Source organism: Astyanax mexicanus, chromosome 8 (assembly GCF_023375975.1).
Source record: "Astyanax mexicanus isolate ESR-SI-001 chromosome 8, AstMex3_surface, whole genome shotgun sequence".
NCBI lineage: Eukaryota > Metazoa > Chordata > Actinopteri > Characiformes > Acestrorhamphidae > Astyanax > Astyanax mexicanus.
The window spans coordinates 18473669-18494407 of record NC_064415.1 but is presented as its reverse complement, the minus strand read 5'-3'; the positions used below and the strand labels follow the sequence as shown (position 1 = coordinate 18494407).

Below are 20739 nucleotides of genomic sequence, written 5' to 3'. Positions count from 1 at the left end.
TGGATTGATGAAGCTCCACCAAATATATTTATGATAAGAACTGGATGCAATCAAAACCTCACAGCACTCTAGTAGAAAGTTTTCCCTGGATCTAAAAAATACATTGGCGGTCCTGATTTCAGAAGAGACAATAAATGAGGATGTGTCCCAATACTTTTGTACATAGAGTCTAACATCTAATCCAACATTTTAAACAGATATCTCACATCGAATCAGCAGCACTATGTAAGAAGTTGTCTTTTTGGCTCTTGGGCTCCCCCCCCCCAGTTGTGGAGTGTAATTCACCTTACAGAAGTACAAGGATAATATTACAGAATTCTACATAATTATGACTTGGTTTACGCAGGTTTATATAGTTCACATGAAGGCTCTTATGCAGATCCACCAAAGTTACACAGTGCAACAGCAGCTGTTCAGGACTTGAGTGACAAACAAACAGAGTAGGGGTAAACGACATGGCCCTATGGTAATATCACAAAAGTTTTGCTATAATCATATGACAAAACACTAAAAAATATTTTATTAATTAAAATAAAATACTATTGCAACAACATAAACATTTTGTATAGTATAACAGTTTCAAACATTTAGCAAAAACTTACAAAATAATTAGAAATGCAACAAAACGAATAATTGTAATATAACAAAAATCTGTACCACAATACTAAAGTGCAGAATATTTAAAATAATACAGGCATATGAACTCCAAACATAAACAAGTATACTCTTAAAACTTTATGGTAAATAGCAAAACAATAAAATATAGATGCTTTCAAATCTGTTTTCATCCCAATATGGATTATTAAATGTTTCACAGTTATAAAATGTATTATGCATAATGCTATACAGCACATTCATACTCTTAGGTTTTTATTTTATTTTAAAATAAAGTTGTCAATAAAATAATGTTATTTTAACTATGTTTTTATTAATGTTGTCATAATTCAGACATTCCTTAACCTGTTTAGCTGAACTATCATCTAGTGACAGTCAAGCAAGTGTGCAGTCTTCAATATACTGTGCATCAATAAATGGGCATTTAACAACTACAGTAATATATTATGGTTCGTATGAAGACTTAAACAATGTACTGTTTAACAAAGCAGGGGCTGCTCATGTGCTTCAGGTTTTAACTAATATGCCATAATTACAAACTGAAAGAACAAAAGGATTATTCACTTCCCACTGACTGTCTGCTGTTTTCTCCTGAGGGTGTGTAGGAAACACACCAAGCGTGTCAAAGGATTACAAATGAACTCACATGAGATCCAGCGAGAACACACCAACTGTTCACATTATTCGACTATAAAGACTAGGAAATAGTCATGAATTATAAAACATGCAGACAGCTTTACATAATATTCTGAGACTAGCTAAATTATTATACTCAGCACTACAAGCTCAGCACATCAGACACAGTATGATTTATACAGGTAAACCGATACATCCCAGTCCATATATCTGTCTATACTGATGATGGATGAGGAAATAGCCACTATAGTTATTAAACATACAAGGTTTCATGACCTTTGTCCAATTAACCTGACTCATAACACACATGTAAAAAATTAGCCATGGCGTTGGGCAAACCTCCTGCGCTAATGTTTAACTACAGGTCAGAAAACCCTGAAAGCAAACTGTTCAAAGATACAAAATGACATCAGTCTTTCACAAAATTCCAACTCATCCACCAACAAGCAAATTCAACACGCTTCAAAGTGTACCCATTACATGGACAAAAGTATTGGGACACCTGATCATACACTGCCTTTTCCTTACATCAAAGGTTAACCCTGAACCTACTGTCCTGAGAAAACTTTCTCCTCTATTCTGTTAGCATTTTATGGCATTTCACAACAAAAGTGTAAGTATGTTGAATGGTCATCACCCCACCTCATCCCAATAGGACTGGAAGAAGGACCATCATTCCAGGCAGCATGATTCCACTGCTCCACAGCTCAATGCTAAGGTGCTTTATACCTCTCTAGCCCATGCTCAGTATTAGGCATAGTGTCAATAGTTTCATACTGATCTGCTTCATTAGAAAAGGTGCCCACAAATATTTTCATATATACAGCTCTGGAAAAAAATAAAAGACCACTTCAGTTTCTGAATCAGTTTCTCTGATTTCGCTATTTATAGGTTTATGTTTGAGTAAAATTAACATTGTTGTTTTATTCTATAAACTACGGACAACATTTCTCCCAAATTCCAAATAAAAATGTTGTCATTTAGAGCATTTATTTGCAGAAAATGAGAAATGGCTGAAATAACAAAAAAGATGCAGAGCTTTCAGACCTCAAATAATGTAAAGAAAACAAGTTCATATTCATAAAGTTTTAAGAGTTCAGAAATCAATATTTGGTGGAATAACCCTGTTTTTTCATGCATCTTGGCATGTATTCCTCCACCAGTCTTACACACTGCTTTTGGATAACTTTATGCTTTTACTCCTGGTGCAAAAATTCTAGCAGTTTAATTTGGTAAAATCATCAAGAAACTCATTATTTTTGATGAGTGGTCTCTTACTTTTGTCCAGAGTTGTAGTTTATAAATCACCACAGACTAGCACTGATGTTCTGAAAGGCAACGTAAGGGTGTGTTAGAGAACTGGGCCTACTCCACTGAAATAGCTCTGTCATGATAAAAACACTGTACATGACTTTAATACATTTTGTTGACCCAAGTATTTTCAATTGTGTTTTTCTTAGCAAGTTATTATTAGGTAAATTATTATTGAGTTGATTAGGGATATTTAAATAATCCAGTTCCAGTTTTAAAGGCTGTATTAGTATGTTGTTTTTTATGATTATATCATTGGAATCTTCTTAAAATGTATGCCAATATTTATATTTACCCTATACTATTATAGCATTCTCTGTGACGTTCATACAGTGACAGTTTGGTGCGAATACCAGTAGTGTTACACCTTTATACTGTGCCTGGAGGCAATCAATTATCACAGCAATGTTTACAACATCTAATGAAACACTTTCTCAGAAAAGCACAGATTGTGCAGCAGTGAGGACAGACAAGCTTCCTCAAATTAATTAAAGGGACATAACGTTCTCTTGACATACAATGTTGCTATTCAACATGACAAGAGCTGCACTCATACGGAAAAAGGTAGCTGATATCTGGTGTTCTTCACAAACATCTGCTTATGACAATTATATACACATTTCCAAAAAGTTACAAACAATTACTATGGTATTAAATAGTCACCATCAGGTGATACCTTTTAACTACAAAACTGAAACTTTACAGGAGAAAGAAAAAAACTTTCATGGAAGACAATTTCAAAACATTTTAATATGTCTAAGTATCTGTATAATTTTTTTTTAAATGGCACTGTTGATCATTAAAAAAAAAAAATTAACCTTTCAATTTGCTGTAATTAACTGCAATTAATCAGATTAATCAGATATTGTCAAATTAAATCCTGTCAAAAAGTAAAACACAACAAAATGAAGCTTGTTGAACAATGCATTGGACTGAGATATCAGTGAAATCCAGGCTTCTGTCTAATGCAGTTATTACAGTTATCTGCCCATACTAACATGATCATGCATCTCTGCATACCTTCTAACAGATTTGGAGCATGAAGAGGATGAAGCTCTAAAGATTACATAACCACCTGACATCATACTTAAGTGTGTCTCTACACACACTCTGCTTCAGGTTATACGCAACACAGCGTAATCAAACCCAGTGCTGTCCTGAAGCCTGCTGAGATCCTCCAGGAAATTACTAAGGTTACCAGGCTCTGGGGGCTGGGTCAAACCACAGCAGGGCTTGTTGATCGCAGTTTCCTCAGTGACGAGACTTTCTACTTACATAACATAGCCATGATTTAAAATCCCCAGTTTATGCAGCCTTTTCCACTGGGACACGATGGTCAATTACCAATACTGAGACCACATTTTGAGGATCAGCCATGCAGGAGTTTGTTTTTCTGCCTTGGCTCCTGAGGGTTCTTTAGACAGATATCAGGACTGTCCAAAGCTGATATGATCTTAAGAGGCCCAGTTGGCTTTGCACATTTTTACGCTTATAGTTCCTCTGCTCTGGTCCTAATCAGACAATGAGTTTTTTTTTAATTTGGAGCAATTTCAACTTAGTTTGGTTTGTTTTTCACATGGAAAACCCACAGAAAATCCAATCTCACTAAGATACATCACAGGCAACCATGTGAGAATATGCTCCCTTCTTATTGGTTATATCTGTCTGAGGCAGCAGCAAGAAGGTAAATACAGGAAGAAGGTTTTGTTTTATGGACAAGTGCTTATTTCTGTGCAGTTTAATATAGGGCAAAGTCAAAGATGGCATTTGATAACAGCTGTAGTAATTATGTGAACAATTTACCAAGTTAGACTGCAAATGCAGAGCCTGTTTGCTCGAAATTAGTTAAAGAATTTATCTGATATTTTGGCTACACTGAGATGAGACTAAGTTCTTACCAAAAATGAACTGCTGCAGAGTTTACATGAGACCAGACTAAGACCATCTCCTCTTCTTAAAGGTCTCAGTGCTCGTTAATTTGGTCCTCATCACTGTATTATTATTACTGTAAGTGCATGTGTAAATATGCACTCTCTGAGAGAATTTGAATAGAAAATTAAGAAATTAATAAAATGGTCTAGCTGCTTTAAAGTTGAATGGAAAAAAGCTGCACAATTATGTCTATCTAGAAACTGCAAATACTCTGAATCCCATGCTTGTGCTGAACTCCGCAAACATGATAAATTTATATTGTATATTGTAATATTATATTGTATTACAAATGTACAAATATTACAATTTTTTTCTGAGGGCCACAGAAAAATGTTTTTGTGCATCCTGAATTCTATTTTGAATTCTGTGTTTTTAGGATCAATACCCTCTTGTGGTCCTATGTATCCTTGTTCATCTTTATCTTTTTCATAGATTTTGTGTTTTCCCCTTTGATAAATGGTTGGTATATTACTGAATCTATTCTTCCCTTAAGCAATAAAATGTTTTCTCTGTGCCAAACATGATATATATCCTCCCCCATGCTTAACAGCTGGAACTTTTGTTTTTCTAATGTAATCAGTCAGAACTTCTTTACAAAATGCGTCAGACTGGTTAAGACGTTCAAAATGTTTAATTTGTAAATTGTAATGCTAAATTTTCAGGTGCAGAATATTTTTATTCAATGATTCTTCCATAAAAGCCATAGTTGTGCAGCTGTCACTTGGAAAGTTTTCTCAGTTTTTTTTAGACCTCACCTTGACCTCCATAGTTCTGATCAATTAGCATTTTAACTGCATTACAAACTGAGGATGCAGATAACTGAAAATGCTTTGCTGTCTTCCCATCTCCTCTTTGCTTCGTATCGTTCGCTTTATGGTCAGGAATTATTTATAATGTTCAAAGTTATGTTCAGAGAGGAGGCGGGGTAATTAAACAGCTTTGAAATTTGCACCCCCTTGCCTTTTCTAATGATGATCATTATAAACAAGCCACAGCACTAACAACCTAATTAAGGCCCAGATAATGGCAAAGGTTACCTGAGCACTGAAATCTCTTGGGGGCCTAAACCTTTGCATGGTTCTTTCCTATTTTTCCCCACTCAAATTCCAATATCAGTTCTATAAATGGGCAATACAGCCCTAAAATAAGAAAAACAATAATGTGATAATGATATTCTTGAAAATTTGACCATTTTGTCCCCTAATTCTAAGAATATACAACTGCAACGAAATAAATATTAACATGTTATGTAGTGTATGTATTACTTCTCAGACACCCAAGATATTCTTTTTCGCCATAACACAACAATCTGGTATCTTTTTTTTTCAATTATAATTCAAATCTGCCAGTTGTTTTTGTGTGACAATCATTTACAAACTGTGATATTAACCTTAATTAATAATTTATAGATGAAAATAAATAATTACTTTTATGCAAAGCCACAGAGGAAACGACCGAAAATAAGAAAACAATGAGTATCCCTTTATATTACGATCAACTGCTATTAAATAAATATAATTAAAATTTAAATCTGCCAGTTGTTCTTGTGTTAAACAAAAACAAATGTCATTTTTTTTGTTATTTTGCTACTGACATCAGTGCAGTTGAAAATTCAAATATATTCAAATAGTCATTCTTGTATGAAATTGAAACAATTTTTTTATAATATTTCACAATGTTAACCTTAATTTATATTTTATATGTGAAAAAAAATATTTTATAGATGAAAAAAAAAAATGACAGGTGCGTCTTAAAAAATTAGAATATCATTGACCTGATATAACGCAGCATATCTAGCCCAGTGGATGACATGTCTCTCCAAACCATCACTGACAATCAGTAACTTTTGCATTTTATTTGAAAATCAGGGGACCAGAGTCTGGAGGAAGAGTGGAGAGACACACAGTTCAAGCTGCTTGAGGTCTGGTGTGAAGTTTCCACAATCAGTGATGGTTTGGAGAGACATGTCATCTGCTGGTGTTGATCCACTGTGTTTTATCAAGACCAAAGTCAGTGCAGTGTTTTCCTGGAAAATCTTACAGCACTTCATGCTTCCCTCTGCTGACGACTTTTATCGAGATGCAAATTTCCTTTTTTCAGCAGAACTTGTCACACTGCCAAAACTTACCAGTATATAATATTGTAATTTTCTGAGACACTGATTTTTGAGTTTTCATTGGTTGTAAGCCATAATCATCAACATTAAAAGAAATAGACACTTAAAATAGATCACTTTGTGTGTAATGCAACTATATGAGTTTCACATTTTTAACTGAATTATTAAAATAAAGTAACTTTTCAATTATATGACTTTTTTAGATGTACATGTATATGTATGCAATGCCATAGAAAATAACTTATTAAAAAGAAAACAAGCAGTATCTTATTATAAACAATTAACTGACATTAAAAAATAAGTATAATTATAACTAATTCATTCAGGTAGTAGAGAAGGTGTCTGCACCAAGAGAAGGGCCATCACAAAACAATATAAATATGATTTTCAAAAAATATTTGTGGTCATCCATGATTGTATGATATTTGTTTACATTTCAAACAAGAATGAATGTTTGAATATATTTAAAATGAATATTTTTACATTAGTATTTTGTAATACTCTCTAGGTGTAGACCCTGCTTTACCTGTATGACTGCACTGATGTACATGTTCATATAAAGATAAGGTTGCTGTCATGTAAAAAACTCCAATATCCAACATGGAAACTATAGAAGGAAAAGGGAAAAAAAATCAGAAGGAAAATAAAGGAAAACAAAACAAAATCTTTACAAAAATTAACCAAATGTCCATGTTTAAAAAAGGAAAAAAGGTGAAAATCAATAAACAAAATAAAACAAAGAAGTTAACAAAAAGAAGGAAACAATAAGTACACTATTATCTTACGATGAAGCTGCATTAAATAAGTATAAGCTACGTGTTTTATACCAATAACTCCATAATAAACTGTACAATAACGTGAAACTGGCCAGTGAGAGCACAGTTTATCATACGTACCGACTTTTACAGAAACTTGAAGTGAGTTTGGATGTTCGTCTTAAAGCCAGTAGACAAATAAACGATTCCGACTTGTACAATTTTCATTCTTCATCACAACTTTCCTGCGTGTTTTAGTGTAATATGTCCATTTTCAGCGCTGTTAAGCTCGCAGTACTCTCAGGACAAGCGTTTTCCCTCCATTTATAAGCGTTACTCGCGGTGACACCGGTGTGAGCGCAGGCTGACAGTGAGCCAGTTTAACCTGCTGCCAGCGTCTCTGTGGTTTTAGACCGACAGGGAGAAAATCTCCGGGCTCGTGTTTTCAGCGCGGCCGTTGTCCAAGAGACGAGCTCTGTCTCCATAGAGGCTCCTGCTGCCGCCGCCGGTCTGAGCGATAATAATAAATAACCGCCGCTGATAACTACTTCACTGCGCTCAGACGAGCTGCAAAATAATTCACAGCTTTAAAAGCAAAAATATAGACCTCGGAGACTCCGAGAGCAGCCCAAGGGAAGACACAGAGGACCGGTGTAATGACATTTTATAATATGCCAGAATTATCTGATAAATAGCTACCGTTACACTGGCTTGGCTGCCCGTGACTCTTATTTTGAAAGGCTGACTAAGTGAAAACACTTGCCTGCCGGTTCCGGTCCCTACTCACTCATTAGTATTTTTTTTTGGGCTGTGGAGATTTTTTATTTTTTTTTATTTAAAGAACAATAAAGAAACAATATATGAGTTTTTACACGAGGATTAATTTTGTATTTTTTGCACAGGTCAATAGTTTTAATCATTTTTTATTATAACTTTTTCAGTTGTGATAATGTTTTAAAATATAAATTCAGATATGTTCACTTAAAAACCGATTTGGCTACGATGATTAACAAATTAACAATATATTGCTCATTGCTGGAAAAATGTAAATACTCCCGCATTAGTAGTGCGCTACAAAGAGAGAGACTTTTTAGTTCACTTTGAGTGAGTTTGAACACCCCCTCATCATTAACCCTTTCAGACCCTGCGTCAATTACAGTGGACATGATGTAGTTTCTTTTTTAAAACGTTTTGTTGCACAGAACAATGATTGAGACCTGTTCTCCATCAAAATAGCTCATAAACCAGCTCATTAAACAGTAGCTTAGCCCCGCCCACTGCTCTAGACAAAACAAAAAAATCAACAACTCAGACATTAGAGCAGTCAGCACTAAATAACAAATGAGCTAAAATAACACAAACTAAATTTTTACTAATTCTTTGTGAATTAGAACACTTTTTATCATGTTTTTTAAAATGAAAAAAGTAGTTACTTTGATTAATTTTAATGTATACATTTTATTTTAAGATAGTAGTGTCTTATGTTGTGTGCATTACAGACAGAAAACAACATTCTTATATTTTTCCATCACTGGAACATAATTAAGTTATTAAAGGCTTATTATGAGCCCACATAAACACTAAAGGTAAAAGTTGGGCTTTCGGGAGAGCTAAACAAATAAATTGGAATGAAACCAATTAATTCATAAAAATATTAAAATCATCTTCCACCACAGTGACATCTGCTGGGCAATCAGGTACTTTACTTGTTTAAGGTATTTAGCTGACACCCTTATCCAAAGGGACTTACTTAAGTTGCAGGGTCTACCGCATATCAATAATGGCTCCCTGATGCCAAAATCAAAACTCATTTCACCTCTGACTACTCTAAAGTTTATCCATGACTAAATGATTGCTAAAAAGAATGTTGAGGTTAGTTACAGTGACATATATAATTTAAAAGAGATCTGCAAAAGTCCAGAGCTGTAATGTAAAAAAGAATAATCATGTTATTTAGAGCTGAATTAATGCAGCATGTACTGTACATATTGTATACTAGTTATACATAGATTATGCAGTCACTCTAACCCTTTTTAATATATCAGTATTCAATCTTACACAGTATTAATAACACATCTTACAGGTCTTACAAAAATGGCCACATACAAGATACCATCTTTAGCATATGTGTTTAAAAAATGAGCTACTTTGTTTTTGTCACAGCAAAGTGGTCAATTTCAAAAGTACAGTTTTTATACAGGTTAACTGTCAGTGCTAATATTCGTGATCCTTAAAATTTTGTGTACGAAGTTGATAAAAAAATTATCCAATGTTGGACAGAAAGGCATCTATTATTGTCATAGTATAGACATATGATTATAGCGGAAATGTCTGTATGCAGGTGCCACAAAAAATATAAGCAAGTGAGCAGTCAATTGATGTATTGGAAAACTGTAAGGATCTGAGCCACATTGACCAGAATATTTGAGCCAGTTGGCATGCCTTGTGGGGTGCTTCTGGTATCAGATAACTGATCACAGGGTCATGGGCATTTAAGGCTCATAGGTGGGACCCAAGAAAGGCCCACCTCTTAACTTACCAGACCTAAAGACATAGGTCTTTTGGAGGCCAAGCCAGGTCATAGATGTTGGTGTTTGATGGCCCAAAAGGGAGATACATTAGGCAGAGGGTTATAATCTAATAGCTGATCGTTGTCTTTTTCCCCAGGTTCCCCGTGTTAACAAAACTTATAATATAACCAATCTCAAAATTGTTTACCTTCTTGTAAAAAAAACCCTTATGGAGACATTTAACCCCTATGGTGACGACATGCTTTATACTGATCTGCCCATGAAAGGCACATGGTATACTCCCAGCTTTAGTTCAAAGCAGGAAACAGGTGCCCTCCACTGCATTGTTCTTGGTGGAGCACCACCCACAGAGAAACAGGCTGCTCTAGAATCAGTCAGTCTGCATTAGCTGTGAGCTAACCAAAGAAAGGAAGGATGAGGAGGAGAAGCATTGTGTGTTTTTGGGTTCTGAGATAAAAAACATGACTTAACACTTGAACTTGCTGACCAGGGCATTGTCTGAAATGTGTCAGAAAGGAGCTGTGGAAATTTCCTATACCAAGTGATATGTGCTGGAAATGACAATGACAGATACATGACAGTTTGAATAGTTTATTTAGTGTTTTTATCTGCTTTTATAACTGAAGGGTGTTGTTCATACTAAAGTTTTTTTTGTGATCAAATAGCTGTTAGAAAAATGTATTTGGCATTCACCTCATTTTTTTCATTGTGTGTGTATGTAAGAAAAATATAAAATCAGTTATATTTCATCACATGGTAGAAACATGATGATAAAGTGTATTTCTGTGTAACCCCAAAAAAGCATATGTTACTGCTCAGTTATGGTGAAAAGAATTTTATGCTAACATTAGATATCATAAACATGGGACGAGATCAGATTGTCAGTTCTCTTTATAGTATAATTGTATGTGTTTTAAAGCCATTCACTTTTTGCATGATACAATAGTAGTACTAAAAGTACTCATTTTACTCAGGTTACTCATTTACTATAACACATGTATTGGGACTTGTAATGAAGGTATGGACATATTTGTCTACACACTAAACATACATATAGTATTACAGTGACTGTTTTGTTTACCCAAACTGAGTACATCAACCAAATGGTTACTGAATATATCACTATAACCTGTAAACTTTGAAGTTTGTAAATGAGGATCCAGAAACAACATTTTACAAATCAATATTTCTTAGCATGACTGTTAAAAGGTTAATGGTCCCAAAAGGAGATACACATTCGCTCACACACACACACACACACACACACACACACACACACACACACACACACACACACACACACAATGACAACAGAAACAATTTTTAAAGAAAAGAAATTAATTTAATTTTAATTTATATAAAATAGGTCTTGTCTTTGTCCAGCAAAAGAACGTTACATTTGACAATGTCAACAAAATCTTTATCTTCATCATCAACTTTTACTCTCAGTCTGGCTCGTTTGAGTCCTCGGCCTGCTTGGACTCCTAGACTATCAATAAAACCACCCACAAAATATACTTTTCCGCTCAATCAAAAATACCATTAATACAAAATAGAGGATACTTGGAGAAGCTACTCCTAAAGACATATTGAGTTGGATTACTCATTCAAAGTAAACCGGCTCCAGGCCTTTTAAGTTAGTAGAGCAAAAAATGTGTTAGTGCTTAAGTTTCTAAAATATAATATGTTTGATCTGTCAATTTAACACACAGTGAGTATGGGAACATGACAGACATTGACCTATTGACATACAGACAAACAAGCAAAAGCTCTTACTCATTGATTCAGGCTTATGACTCACTTTTACATTTTTTTTTTCGCAAGGCATTTGCATTGCTAAACTTCACTGACAAATTAAGCAGTATAAGAATTCACTATTAACTTGCTGTACTGTTCCTTTTCAAAAAACATACATATTCCTTCATTACACTTTACTATTCCATCTATTTTCGGGCCATGATCTCTCCTATTTTATGTAAAATCACTTCCCCACTTAAATATACCAACTTCTTCACATCATTCCTCATTCACCATCTGAGCTCCTAACACACCTCTGCACATACCATCTACTATACTTCCATTTTCATTTAGCAAGTACTAATTAGATTTAAATAAACTTATTCTCATGGTTCATCTATATGACATCTCCAGGTACCTTGCCACTTCTTTCTTTAAAAATAACTGAATTTCCTTTGCTCTTTTCTGCCTTTTCCCACATACATCATTATTAAGAATTGAAAGAAAGAGAACACTTAGCTGCTCAAATAAATAATAAAGCATAAAGTGTGACAAGCATTAAAAGTTATAGTCAGCACGTCTAGTGCAGGAGAACAGCATTTCTTGAAGGCTTGTGTGTGTTTTAATATGTGCTTTCCAGGAATGCTGCACTCCACCTCTTTATATTAAATAGACTTAAAGCCCCTTTACTTATAATAACACTTTTCATGCCCTTCTCTTCATGATCATCTCTACAGAACCCTTTTCTACATTCTCAGATACTTATATATTTAATCATGTCTAACACTTTGAAAGAGAGTTTGGCCTGATTGAAAGAAGAAGACAGGAAGGCTCCCCCACTAAAAACTGCACTGGACAAGTTGCTGTGTAAAACAGATGTGTGTGTGTGTGTGGGTTCTTCAGCAGGTCTGCAGTATAGCTGGTCTGGTCTGGTATGGGTCAGTCAGAACCTTATAGCGGATCTTGGTGTTGGTGACGGCTCCATGCTTCTGTCTCAGGTGAAGTCTTAGTTGGCTCTTATGACGGAAGCGCAGATCACACTTCTCACACTGAAGAATAAGAGAGAAATGACTATTTAAATGGGATTGTAAAAGTCTGGTGTAATTTAAATATATAAAAAAAATAATAAATTAATTTAAATATCATTCATATCTATTATTTTGATTATTGGTAAGTATGTTATAAGATTACCAGTTAAAGTTGCTCATTGCAAACAATTAGGAAAAAAATGCACGTGTGTGCTTGTGTGTGTGTGTGTGTGTGTGTGTGTGTGTGTGTGTGTGTGTCTGTTTGTCTGTTTGTTTGTTTGTTTGTGTATACTCACACTGTATGGTTTCTCCCCTGTGTGAATACGCAGGTGGCTCTTCAATGTCTGCAGGTGGCGAAAGCGTGTTCCGCAGGTGTGGCACGGGTACGGCTTTTCCCCAGTGTGAATCAGAACATGAGCACGCAGATGAGCAACCTGACACACACACACACACACACACACACACACACACACACAGCTGAGCAATAATCCTTCTACAATTTTCCACAGTACAGGTTTTTAATGATATTTAAAGCACCATTGTCTAGCACTTTGCAGCTTCAAATTCATTTTGATGCTCTGCTAACTCTACTGAATAGTAATTAAAGAAGTGTCTCCACGCTTGATACACTGTCTATTACATTGTGTTATTTGGAGGAAGTAAGCAGTGGAGCAAACACAAGAACTGCAAAATGCTGCATAACCTGTACTGCATTTTTTTTTTGCATTCAGTGATGATTTTGTATTTCCTGTCCAATAAAAGCATGCCTAATGCATTTACTTTACAGGTGATACACACAGCAAAAATAAACTGGTAAAGTGTAACTGATCTAAACAGTGTGTTATGTATATCTTACATGCAATGTAATATGCACTCTGCAGTATATTCTTCTTTTACACTACCTGGACAAATCGAGCACCACAGGTGTCACAGCGATAGGGCTTCTCTCCTGAGTGAATGCGGGAATGGGTCTTCAGATTGGCCGGGCGGTTAAACTGTGCCCCACACACATTACAGCGATATGGCTTATCTAAGAGAGAGAGAGAGAGATCATGATTAGTTTTATTGACATAAATAATCTACTGAAGCTGATAATCTGCTGGCAAACTTTGTATCTCAACAGTGTGAATAAGTCATAACAAATGAAATTAATATACTCATTGAGTAGAGGGGATTGTTTGTAATTACAATTTGGTAACAAAAACATAATTTACAAATTTGTACATTTTGCTCATCACTGCTATATCATCTGAAATCGGATGTTTTATTCCAAATGGTCTCAAAGTTACACTACCAAAAAGTTTGCAATTATTTGACATAGAATATATTTTTATTCTTTTTAAACAGTTACATTAAAGTGAATGATATAATCGACTGCCCAATTCATCCCAAATGTATTGGGTGGAGCACCGTTATTCCAGAGAACTTGCGGTAAATGACTGATTATTTAAAAATTCATACTGGTTGTACCTGAGCAGGCAGGCTTAGTGCTGCCTTGGTTCCCTGAGTAACAGATCACAGGGGAGTGGCTCTCGAGCTTGATCTGAAGCTTCCCAAACGAAGGGTTCTGTTTGGCAGCTTCTAGCACAGGAGGACAAGCGTGCTGATACAGAGAGCAGAAGCCTGTTGAGAAATGATACACTAATTAAATTAATATGTCAGGTACATTCCTTAGTAACAAAACAAATTTATATTTCATATTTCATTAGAGGGATATGGGCTTTGCTGACCATTGTTATCCTGGGAAACAGTTACAAGTGGTCCCCTGTAGGTCTCCGCTGTGTGTGGTGAAAGAACATGGCGGGGGGTAAAGTCAGTCTGTGGCTGGGGTACATCATAGACAGGAGACAGGCTGTGTCTGCATAAAGAAAAATGTTTCAAGCAATAGTTTTAGTTGTGCAAATGCAAATACACTGTTCAATGAGCTACAATTAAGACTACTTAAACATTGAGTAAGATGTTTAGTCTGTGCCTGTCTGTGCAGGTTAGGATTGTTCCTATCACATAGGAGAAGGCCTGACCTGAACTTAGGCAGGAAGTTAGACAGTTGCACCACTCTAGAGCTGCAAAACCATGTATATTATTGCATCCTAATTTCACAATGAGTGGCACAACAGTCTAACCTGCCTAACTCTTAACCTGCCAATGGGAATAAACAGTGAACGAATCGAGGGAGAAGGACACAGACTGAACGCCTTACTAAATATTTATCCAATTTCAGATTTATTAATGCTTTTAATAAGTTTGAGTTTGTCTGTAAAAAAAAAGCAGCCTACCCCTCATTCATCTTTTCTGTTGCTTTGGCAATGGTGTCTGTGGGGGAGTTGTCAAATGTTTTCTGCTCCTCTACTGACTCCTCCTCTTTAATGGGTGTAGCACAGAGAGGGTTGAGGACAATGTATTTATACTTCTTCCAGTTACAGGCCTTAGGATCAGGAGTTAGTCTGGATTCAGAGCGCAGCTGTAAATATATGCAATAAATAAGTATGTTACAATAGAAAAATAGACATTCTATAACACCTTAATAAAAACTGAATATGTCACGGACAATAAAAACACCTGCACATACACTTTTACACACTCAGAGGCTGTATACCTTCAGTTTAGGGGAGATACTGCAGCCACTGGACTCAGCTGGTGAATTGGGTTGGCCACTGGACTGGGCTGGACTGTGTGGAGATGGAGTGGTGGGAGAGAAGGATGAAGATTTTTCCACTTTCAGAGTCTGAGGCCTGGGAATAGTCTTCAGTGAGGACATTGTCTCTTCAGGAACCCTTTAAAGCACCAATAGTGTAAGATTAATTGTGCTAGCTGGAAGCTATACAATACTTTATTATCAGACAAATTAACACACCAAATCTTTCCAATCTTACTGACATATATTGGGAAACCCTTTAAATCACCATTATTAACTATTTTTACTTTAAAATATCAGCTTCACGATCATTTAAATGTTCCACTGTCACATAATAGAGAGAGCAGCCTTTAGTAACATTGCCACTCTAAAGTTGCTACTGCACAGTGTAACTTTGGTGAAGCAGGAAGGACAAATTTGCTAAAAATGCTATAATATTACTCCACCACATCAGTACCACATCCAGCTACTTCCAGCTTGTTTAGAAATGCACGTGTTAAGCACGTCCCTATAGTGTGTAGTGCTCTTTCAAAGAGTAAAATATACTTCTGAACTGTAGGAGGAGTTCAACACTCTCTCTCGTTTCTCTTACCTGGCTTTGGCAGGGCTAGGCTCCTCTGCCTCTGCAGCAGGTCTGGAAGGGGAGGAGGTGAAAGATGGATGAGCTGGAGGAGATCTGCCACCTAGGGTCACTGTGGAGCTCAGATAGGGGCTTCTGGAGGCCAGCTCCACCAGAGGAGGGCTCGCACACATCCCTTCACTGTAAAAAACACAATATGCTTTCGGTTAGTGTTAAATAGCCTGAAGCAAGTGTGTGTTCACTGATGACGTGTGTATACAACTCAAAAGTCATAGTATAGCAGTATGCTATTTGTTCATAAAGTGTTCAATTCAGTGCCCACACCTGTATAAGTTGTGAGGTTTTATCTTGTCAGTGATGTTGGATACTGGCCAACATGCTCATGGTAATGCAATGTGAATTTTTGAAGTTGGAGTGAGGTGTAAAGTTGTGTGCAGGCATTTAAGATTCCATGATTGACAGTATCAGATGTGCACCAGTAATACATTATAGAGGGCATTACCACCCATAGAGGGCAGTGCAGTGGGTGGTAATGACTGCAACCGACAGCATCTTGCTAGAATTGTCAATGCAATCCCAAAAGGCATGAAATTTAATATGCTTTTTTATGTGTCAGTCACATACAAGTATTTTTTTCAAAGCAACTAAGTACATATGTCTCAACAGGGTTAATGAACAATCATATTTGGTCATATACAGTAAAGATGTCAGCATGGCCAGGCCATGGTTTATACTGCACACATGTGGGCTTTTCTTTCAGCTAGAGGCTAAAGGCTAGATGCTAAACTCACCTGTTCTGTAGGAATGCTCTGCAGGTGTCTGCCACATGTTCCATCTGCAGGTAGGTGGCAGCAGTAAGCACCCCGTGCACCGTGCTGGGGGTCAGGGGAAGGCGGGAGGTGTACATGAAGTCCAGCAGCAGTGACACACTACCCGCCTCCAGACCCTCCGGCAGGGACAGGGAAACCCCCCGCTCGCTAACAGCACCAGCTGTGTGGCGGGAGAACAGGGAGTAGAAGAAGCCACTGTGGAGAGAGAGAGATATATTAAGATAAAAGACAAAAAGAACAGCATCTGGTTAGCAGGTTCCTAAAGGTTCTGGAAGTGGTTCTTCAATGGCAAATGGAGTTTTTTAGGAGTGTAGGGTTATTGGACTGATTAAAACAGAGGAAGGCCTTAGAGTCAGAAGTTTAGCCACCCCTGTTAAAATGACTGATTAAGAGATTTTCTGAGTGAAATGAAATTATCACTGTTTATAATAATGAACTAAAATATGTCAATTTGATACACTTTTACAGTTCATTTCCTTTTTCAGTGCCACTTTAAAATAAGACTACCTTTATAAAAGCTTTATAAATGGTATACAATTAGTTTATTCATGATTACTAATTAGGTTGTAAAGGCCTTAAAATCATTAATAATCAGTTATAACACATATGTAGAAAGGGCAACAATATAGATGGCTGTGAGTTCACTATTTGGCAAACAACAGGTCATTGTTGCCCTTTCAACGCATGTGTTATAACTGATTATTAATGATTTTTAAGGCATTTACAACCTAATTAGTAACCATTAATAAACGAATTGTAAACCATTTATAAAGCCTTTACAAAGGTAGTCTTATTTTAAAGTGGTACCCCTTTTTCTTTACTAAAAGTATGTTAAATTGCACTTAATATTTGGTGATCAAAAATTATTAAACAAAAAAAAAAAAAACTTTTGCTGGCAGAAAAAGTGAAAGGAATGAAGTAGTGTAATAGGACAAGTTAAATACAGTTATGTTTAAAAGTTTGGGCACCCCTGTTAAAGTAAGTATTTGTTAATTGTCCAAATTAAATTATGGTACCAAATAACCAAATTAAAACTTTATTTAAAATATAAAAATCTTACAGTACAATCTAATATTCATTACTGTTTTTTAGTTAAATATGTTCTGCATGTTTTGCAAATAAACAAGGGATGCCCTGAATATTAGGCAACAGCTGTGATTCATTTTTTTCTGAATCAACCAAAAAAATGGCAAAAACAAAAACATTTTCAGTGTTCAGACTAATAAGTGAAACAACTTAATAATTTATATATATAAAAAAAAACAGTCCTACATTAATGCTATTTAATTCATGCAATGGTGAATAAAACCAGCCATACATTATTTAAAAACCTGCACAAAAAAATATATATATATATTTGGCCAAATGTTTTGCTTTGTTCTGTCAAAACTTTTCATTTTGGTGCATCCCTAAAATAAACAGTGAATAATGTTCACTAACATCTTGATTTTTGCATGCTATATGCAACTATATCAATTCATTTTGAGTTAAAAATTACTTTAAAAAAACAATGCTTCCTTCACAATATTCCCTTTTAGGCAAATGACTGTATGAAGCTGGGTTAAAACAGAGAGAGGAAGGAATGCACTGCACATAATAGGCCTCAGGAGAGTAAAACATGACATAACCATCTTTAAACAATGAGACACTGCTGAAAACAGGATCAGCAGCAGAGAAACAGGGGCGGGGGAGGGAGGATGAGAAAAGGAGAATTCCCCCTGTGTGCCGGACATACCTGCACGCTATCAGCACTGCGCAGTGGGCGCGTAGACGGGCACTGCCCACCAGTAGCGTGGCATCAGTCAGGATGTCTCGATGCCGCAGCTCGTTTAGGTTCAGCAGCACGTCGTTGGAGTGTCGAGTGAACTCCTTCACATATCCCTGCACCTCCGCCACCTGCTCACGCCTCGACACAGCACCACATCCCTCAGTCACCTGCATTTTACTCATCATCTGAGGAGATACATCAGGCATCCTTAGTTTTGAACATTTGAACACCATTGCTGATATTGTTTTGAACATAAATGATTGGCCTCATTCACCAATATGTCCAAATATGTCCTTTAAAAAAGTGCAAACTAAAACTATTGCAGATTCATTGTATTTTTATTCTTCAATGATCTGCTTTTAAAATAATGGATCCCTTTTGTCCCAGTAAACTGAAAAATCCCAAACAAAAGAAAAGATATGTCATAGGAATCTGATATAATTTAGAAACAAAAAAAATAGGAATCATAAGGAGGACTTAGGAGGCAATTTCTTTCTATGTACAGTTGGTGAATGCAGTCAATTGTCTAATTAGGAGCTACTCACCTTGAATTATTGGTCTTATTTGAAGAGATAAGATGAGAAAAATGCTTGGGGAGACCAGCTCCCTACTCGTACCTGCAAACAAAGAGAAGATTTTGTTAAGATTTCTTATATTTGGTCACTTTAGCTCCTAGTTATGAAATAAACTATAGATGTTACTCAATATAAATCATACGATTATCAAATGAATCTAACATTTAAATGGATTAAATCAGTGCATTTTCTCTTTTGGATTCTGAGGGGGGGGCAAATATTGCAATGTGCCCGTGTGCAATCATCACATCACAGGGCATGCAATATCTTGTGCAATGACAAATTATTAAATATTTCTAATATTGCAATATACATCACAGAAAAATAAAAGCATGACAACACCATAATAAAATGCAAAAAGTACATTAATGAGTACTTTTTAATATAAGACTGGTGTCTGTTTCAAGCGTAGGCTTACAGAAAAATACAAAGCAGATGCAAAGAAGACCATAAACCAAAAAGAGAGGGGTATCTTCTCAAAAAAATATTTTACAGGCAGTCTTAACTTTAAATGGAAATCAGTGTAATAGTGGCCTATTAATAGTGAGATTCTGACACAATAAAGAGAACAACTGATTAATATAAATAAGGATAAAACTGGAGATGCATTGCATGTGCATTGCATAGCATTCATTCAATCATCCATTCATTCAAAGAATAACCTTCCACATTCACAACTCTTCACAACTTGCTACAGTAAAAGCTTACAGTATTTTTTTTACAGTATTTCTATAGTCAGCTCACAGTTTTTTCATTTCAGCATTTCTCAACACAATACAGCATTTCTGTTTCTTAAGAAAATGCACAGCTTTTCACAATGTAAATATAAAAGCATTCAAAAGAGTGCAATAAAGTAATCAAATATTGTTGCAAATAACTTAAATCACAAACTCAAACTCACCCCGACCAGCAGGGACGAGAACACACACCACCTTGTTTTTGCGACCCCTCTCTGCTCCAGGTAAACCCACCACAAACACACACTGTTCTGTGCGCTGCTTCTTAGAGGATGATTTTTACAACTGGCCAGGGTGTCTGGCGGGAGGAGCGCCTTTATAATGTTGCGCAGGAAGTTCCATGCGGCCAGGACCGCTCATTTCCTGTGTTGGTAGACTAAGTGCTTTTTCACGCTGGCCTGAGAACAGCTTCCTCTTGCCGAATCCTGACCTTAACCCCGACAATACAATCATCAGAAACTGGCCCAGGATCTGGGCTAAACGTTAATGTCTTTCCGGATCCTCATCTCCTTCTTCCCCGGGCGGCCCACGCGCGCACTGGAAGCACTGCAGGAAAGGCCCCGGGCCCCAGCACGCCTCAGGTATTTATAGTTGTGTATTAGAGCCCTTTGTGCCTGCAGTGTGAAGTGATGACAGGAAAAAGGAGTTTGTGTGTTTTTGATCTGTTGTGTGTATATAGCCTGTATCAAGTGTTTGTGTGGGAGTGTGTGCATGCAGAGAATATCAGTTTATCTCTTGGAGTGCGTGCTTGCCTGAACAGCGGGTGTGTGTGAGTGCGTGTCTCTGGGCTTGTGCGTGGGCACACATGCATTGTCGCAGGGTCAGAAGGTCTGATAACACTATCCAGGAGTTCACCTAATCAAAGCCGTGCTCGCCGACCCCGTCTGACTCTCTCCAGGACAGAGGAAATGGCTCAAGAGGAAGTTTTTGAAAAACAAGGAAAATTTACGTTT

At 36.4% G+C, this 20739-nt stretch overlaps 2 protein-coding genes across 4 annotated transcripts in view; both read right to left on the bottom strand.

Annotated features, from left to right (window-relative positions):
• slc16a13 (solute carrier family 16 member 13) overlaps positions 1–8089 on the bottom strand; it is a 252457-nt gene extending 244368 nt beyond the window's left edge. For all 3 annotated transcript variants that reach the window (XR_007440209.1, XM_007241992.4, XM_007241993.4), the window contains exon 1: positions 7507–8089. The gene's annotated coding sequence lies outside the window, so the exon portion shown is untranslated. The remainder of the gene's footprint in view (positions 1–7506) is intronic.
• A 3127-nt stretch (positions 8090–11216) lies between these two features.
• Positions 11217–20098, bottom strand: bcl6b (BCL6B transcription repressor). Its single transcript, XM_007241988.4, has 12 exons — positions 19951–20098; positions 19020–19091; positions 18442–18659; positions 16668–16901; positions 15889–16056; positions 15258–15435; positions 14938–15122; positions 14392–14519; positions 14132–14284; positions 13564–13691; positions 12958–13095; positions 11217–12682 (listed from the first exon to the last, which is right to left on the bottom strand). The coding sequence occupies exons 3-12, from the start codon at positions 18657–18659 to the stop codon at positions 12533–12535; spliced, it is 1680 nt and encodes a 559-aa protein (XP_007242050.3). The 5' UTR covers positions 19020–19091; positions 19951–20098; the 3' UTR covers positions 11217–12532.
• Between the last annotated feature and the right edge of the window lie 641 nt (positions 20099–20739).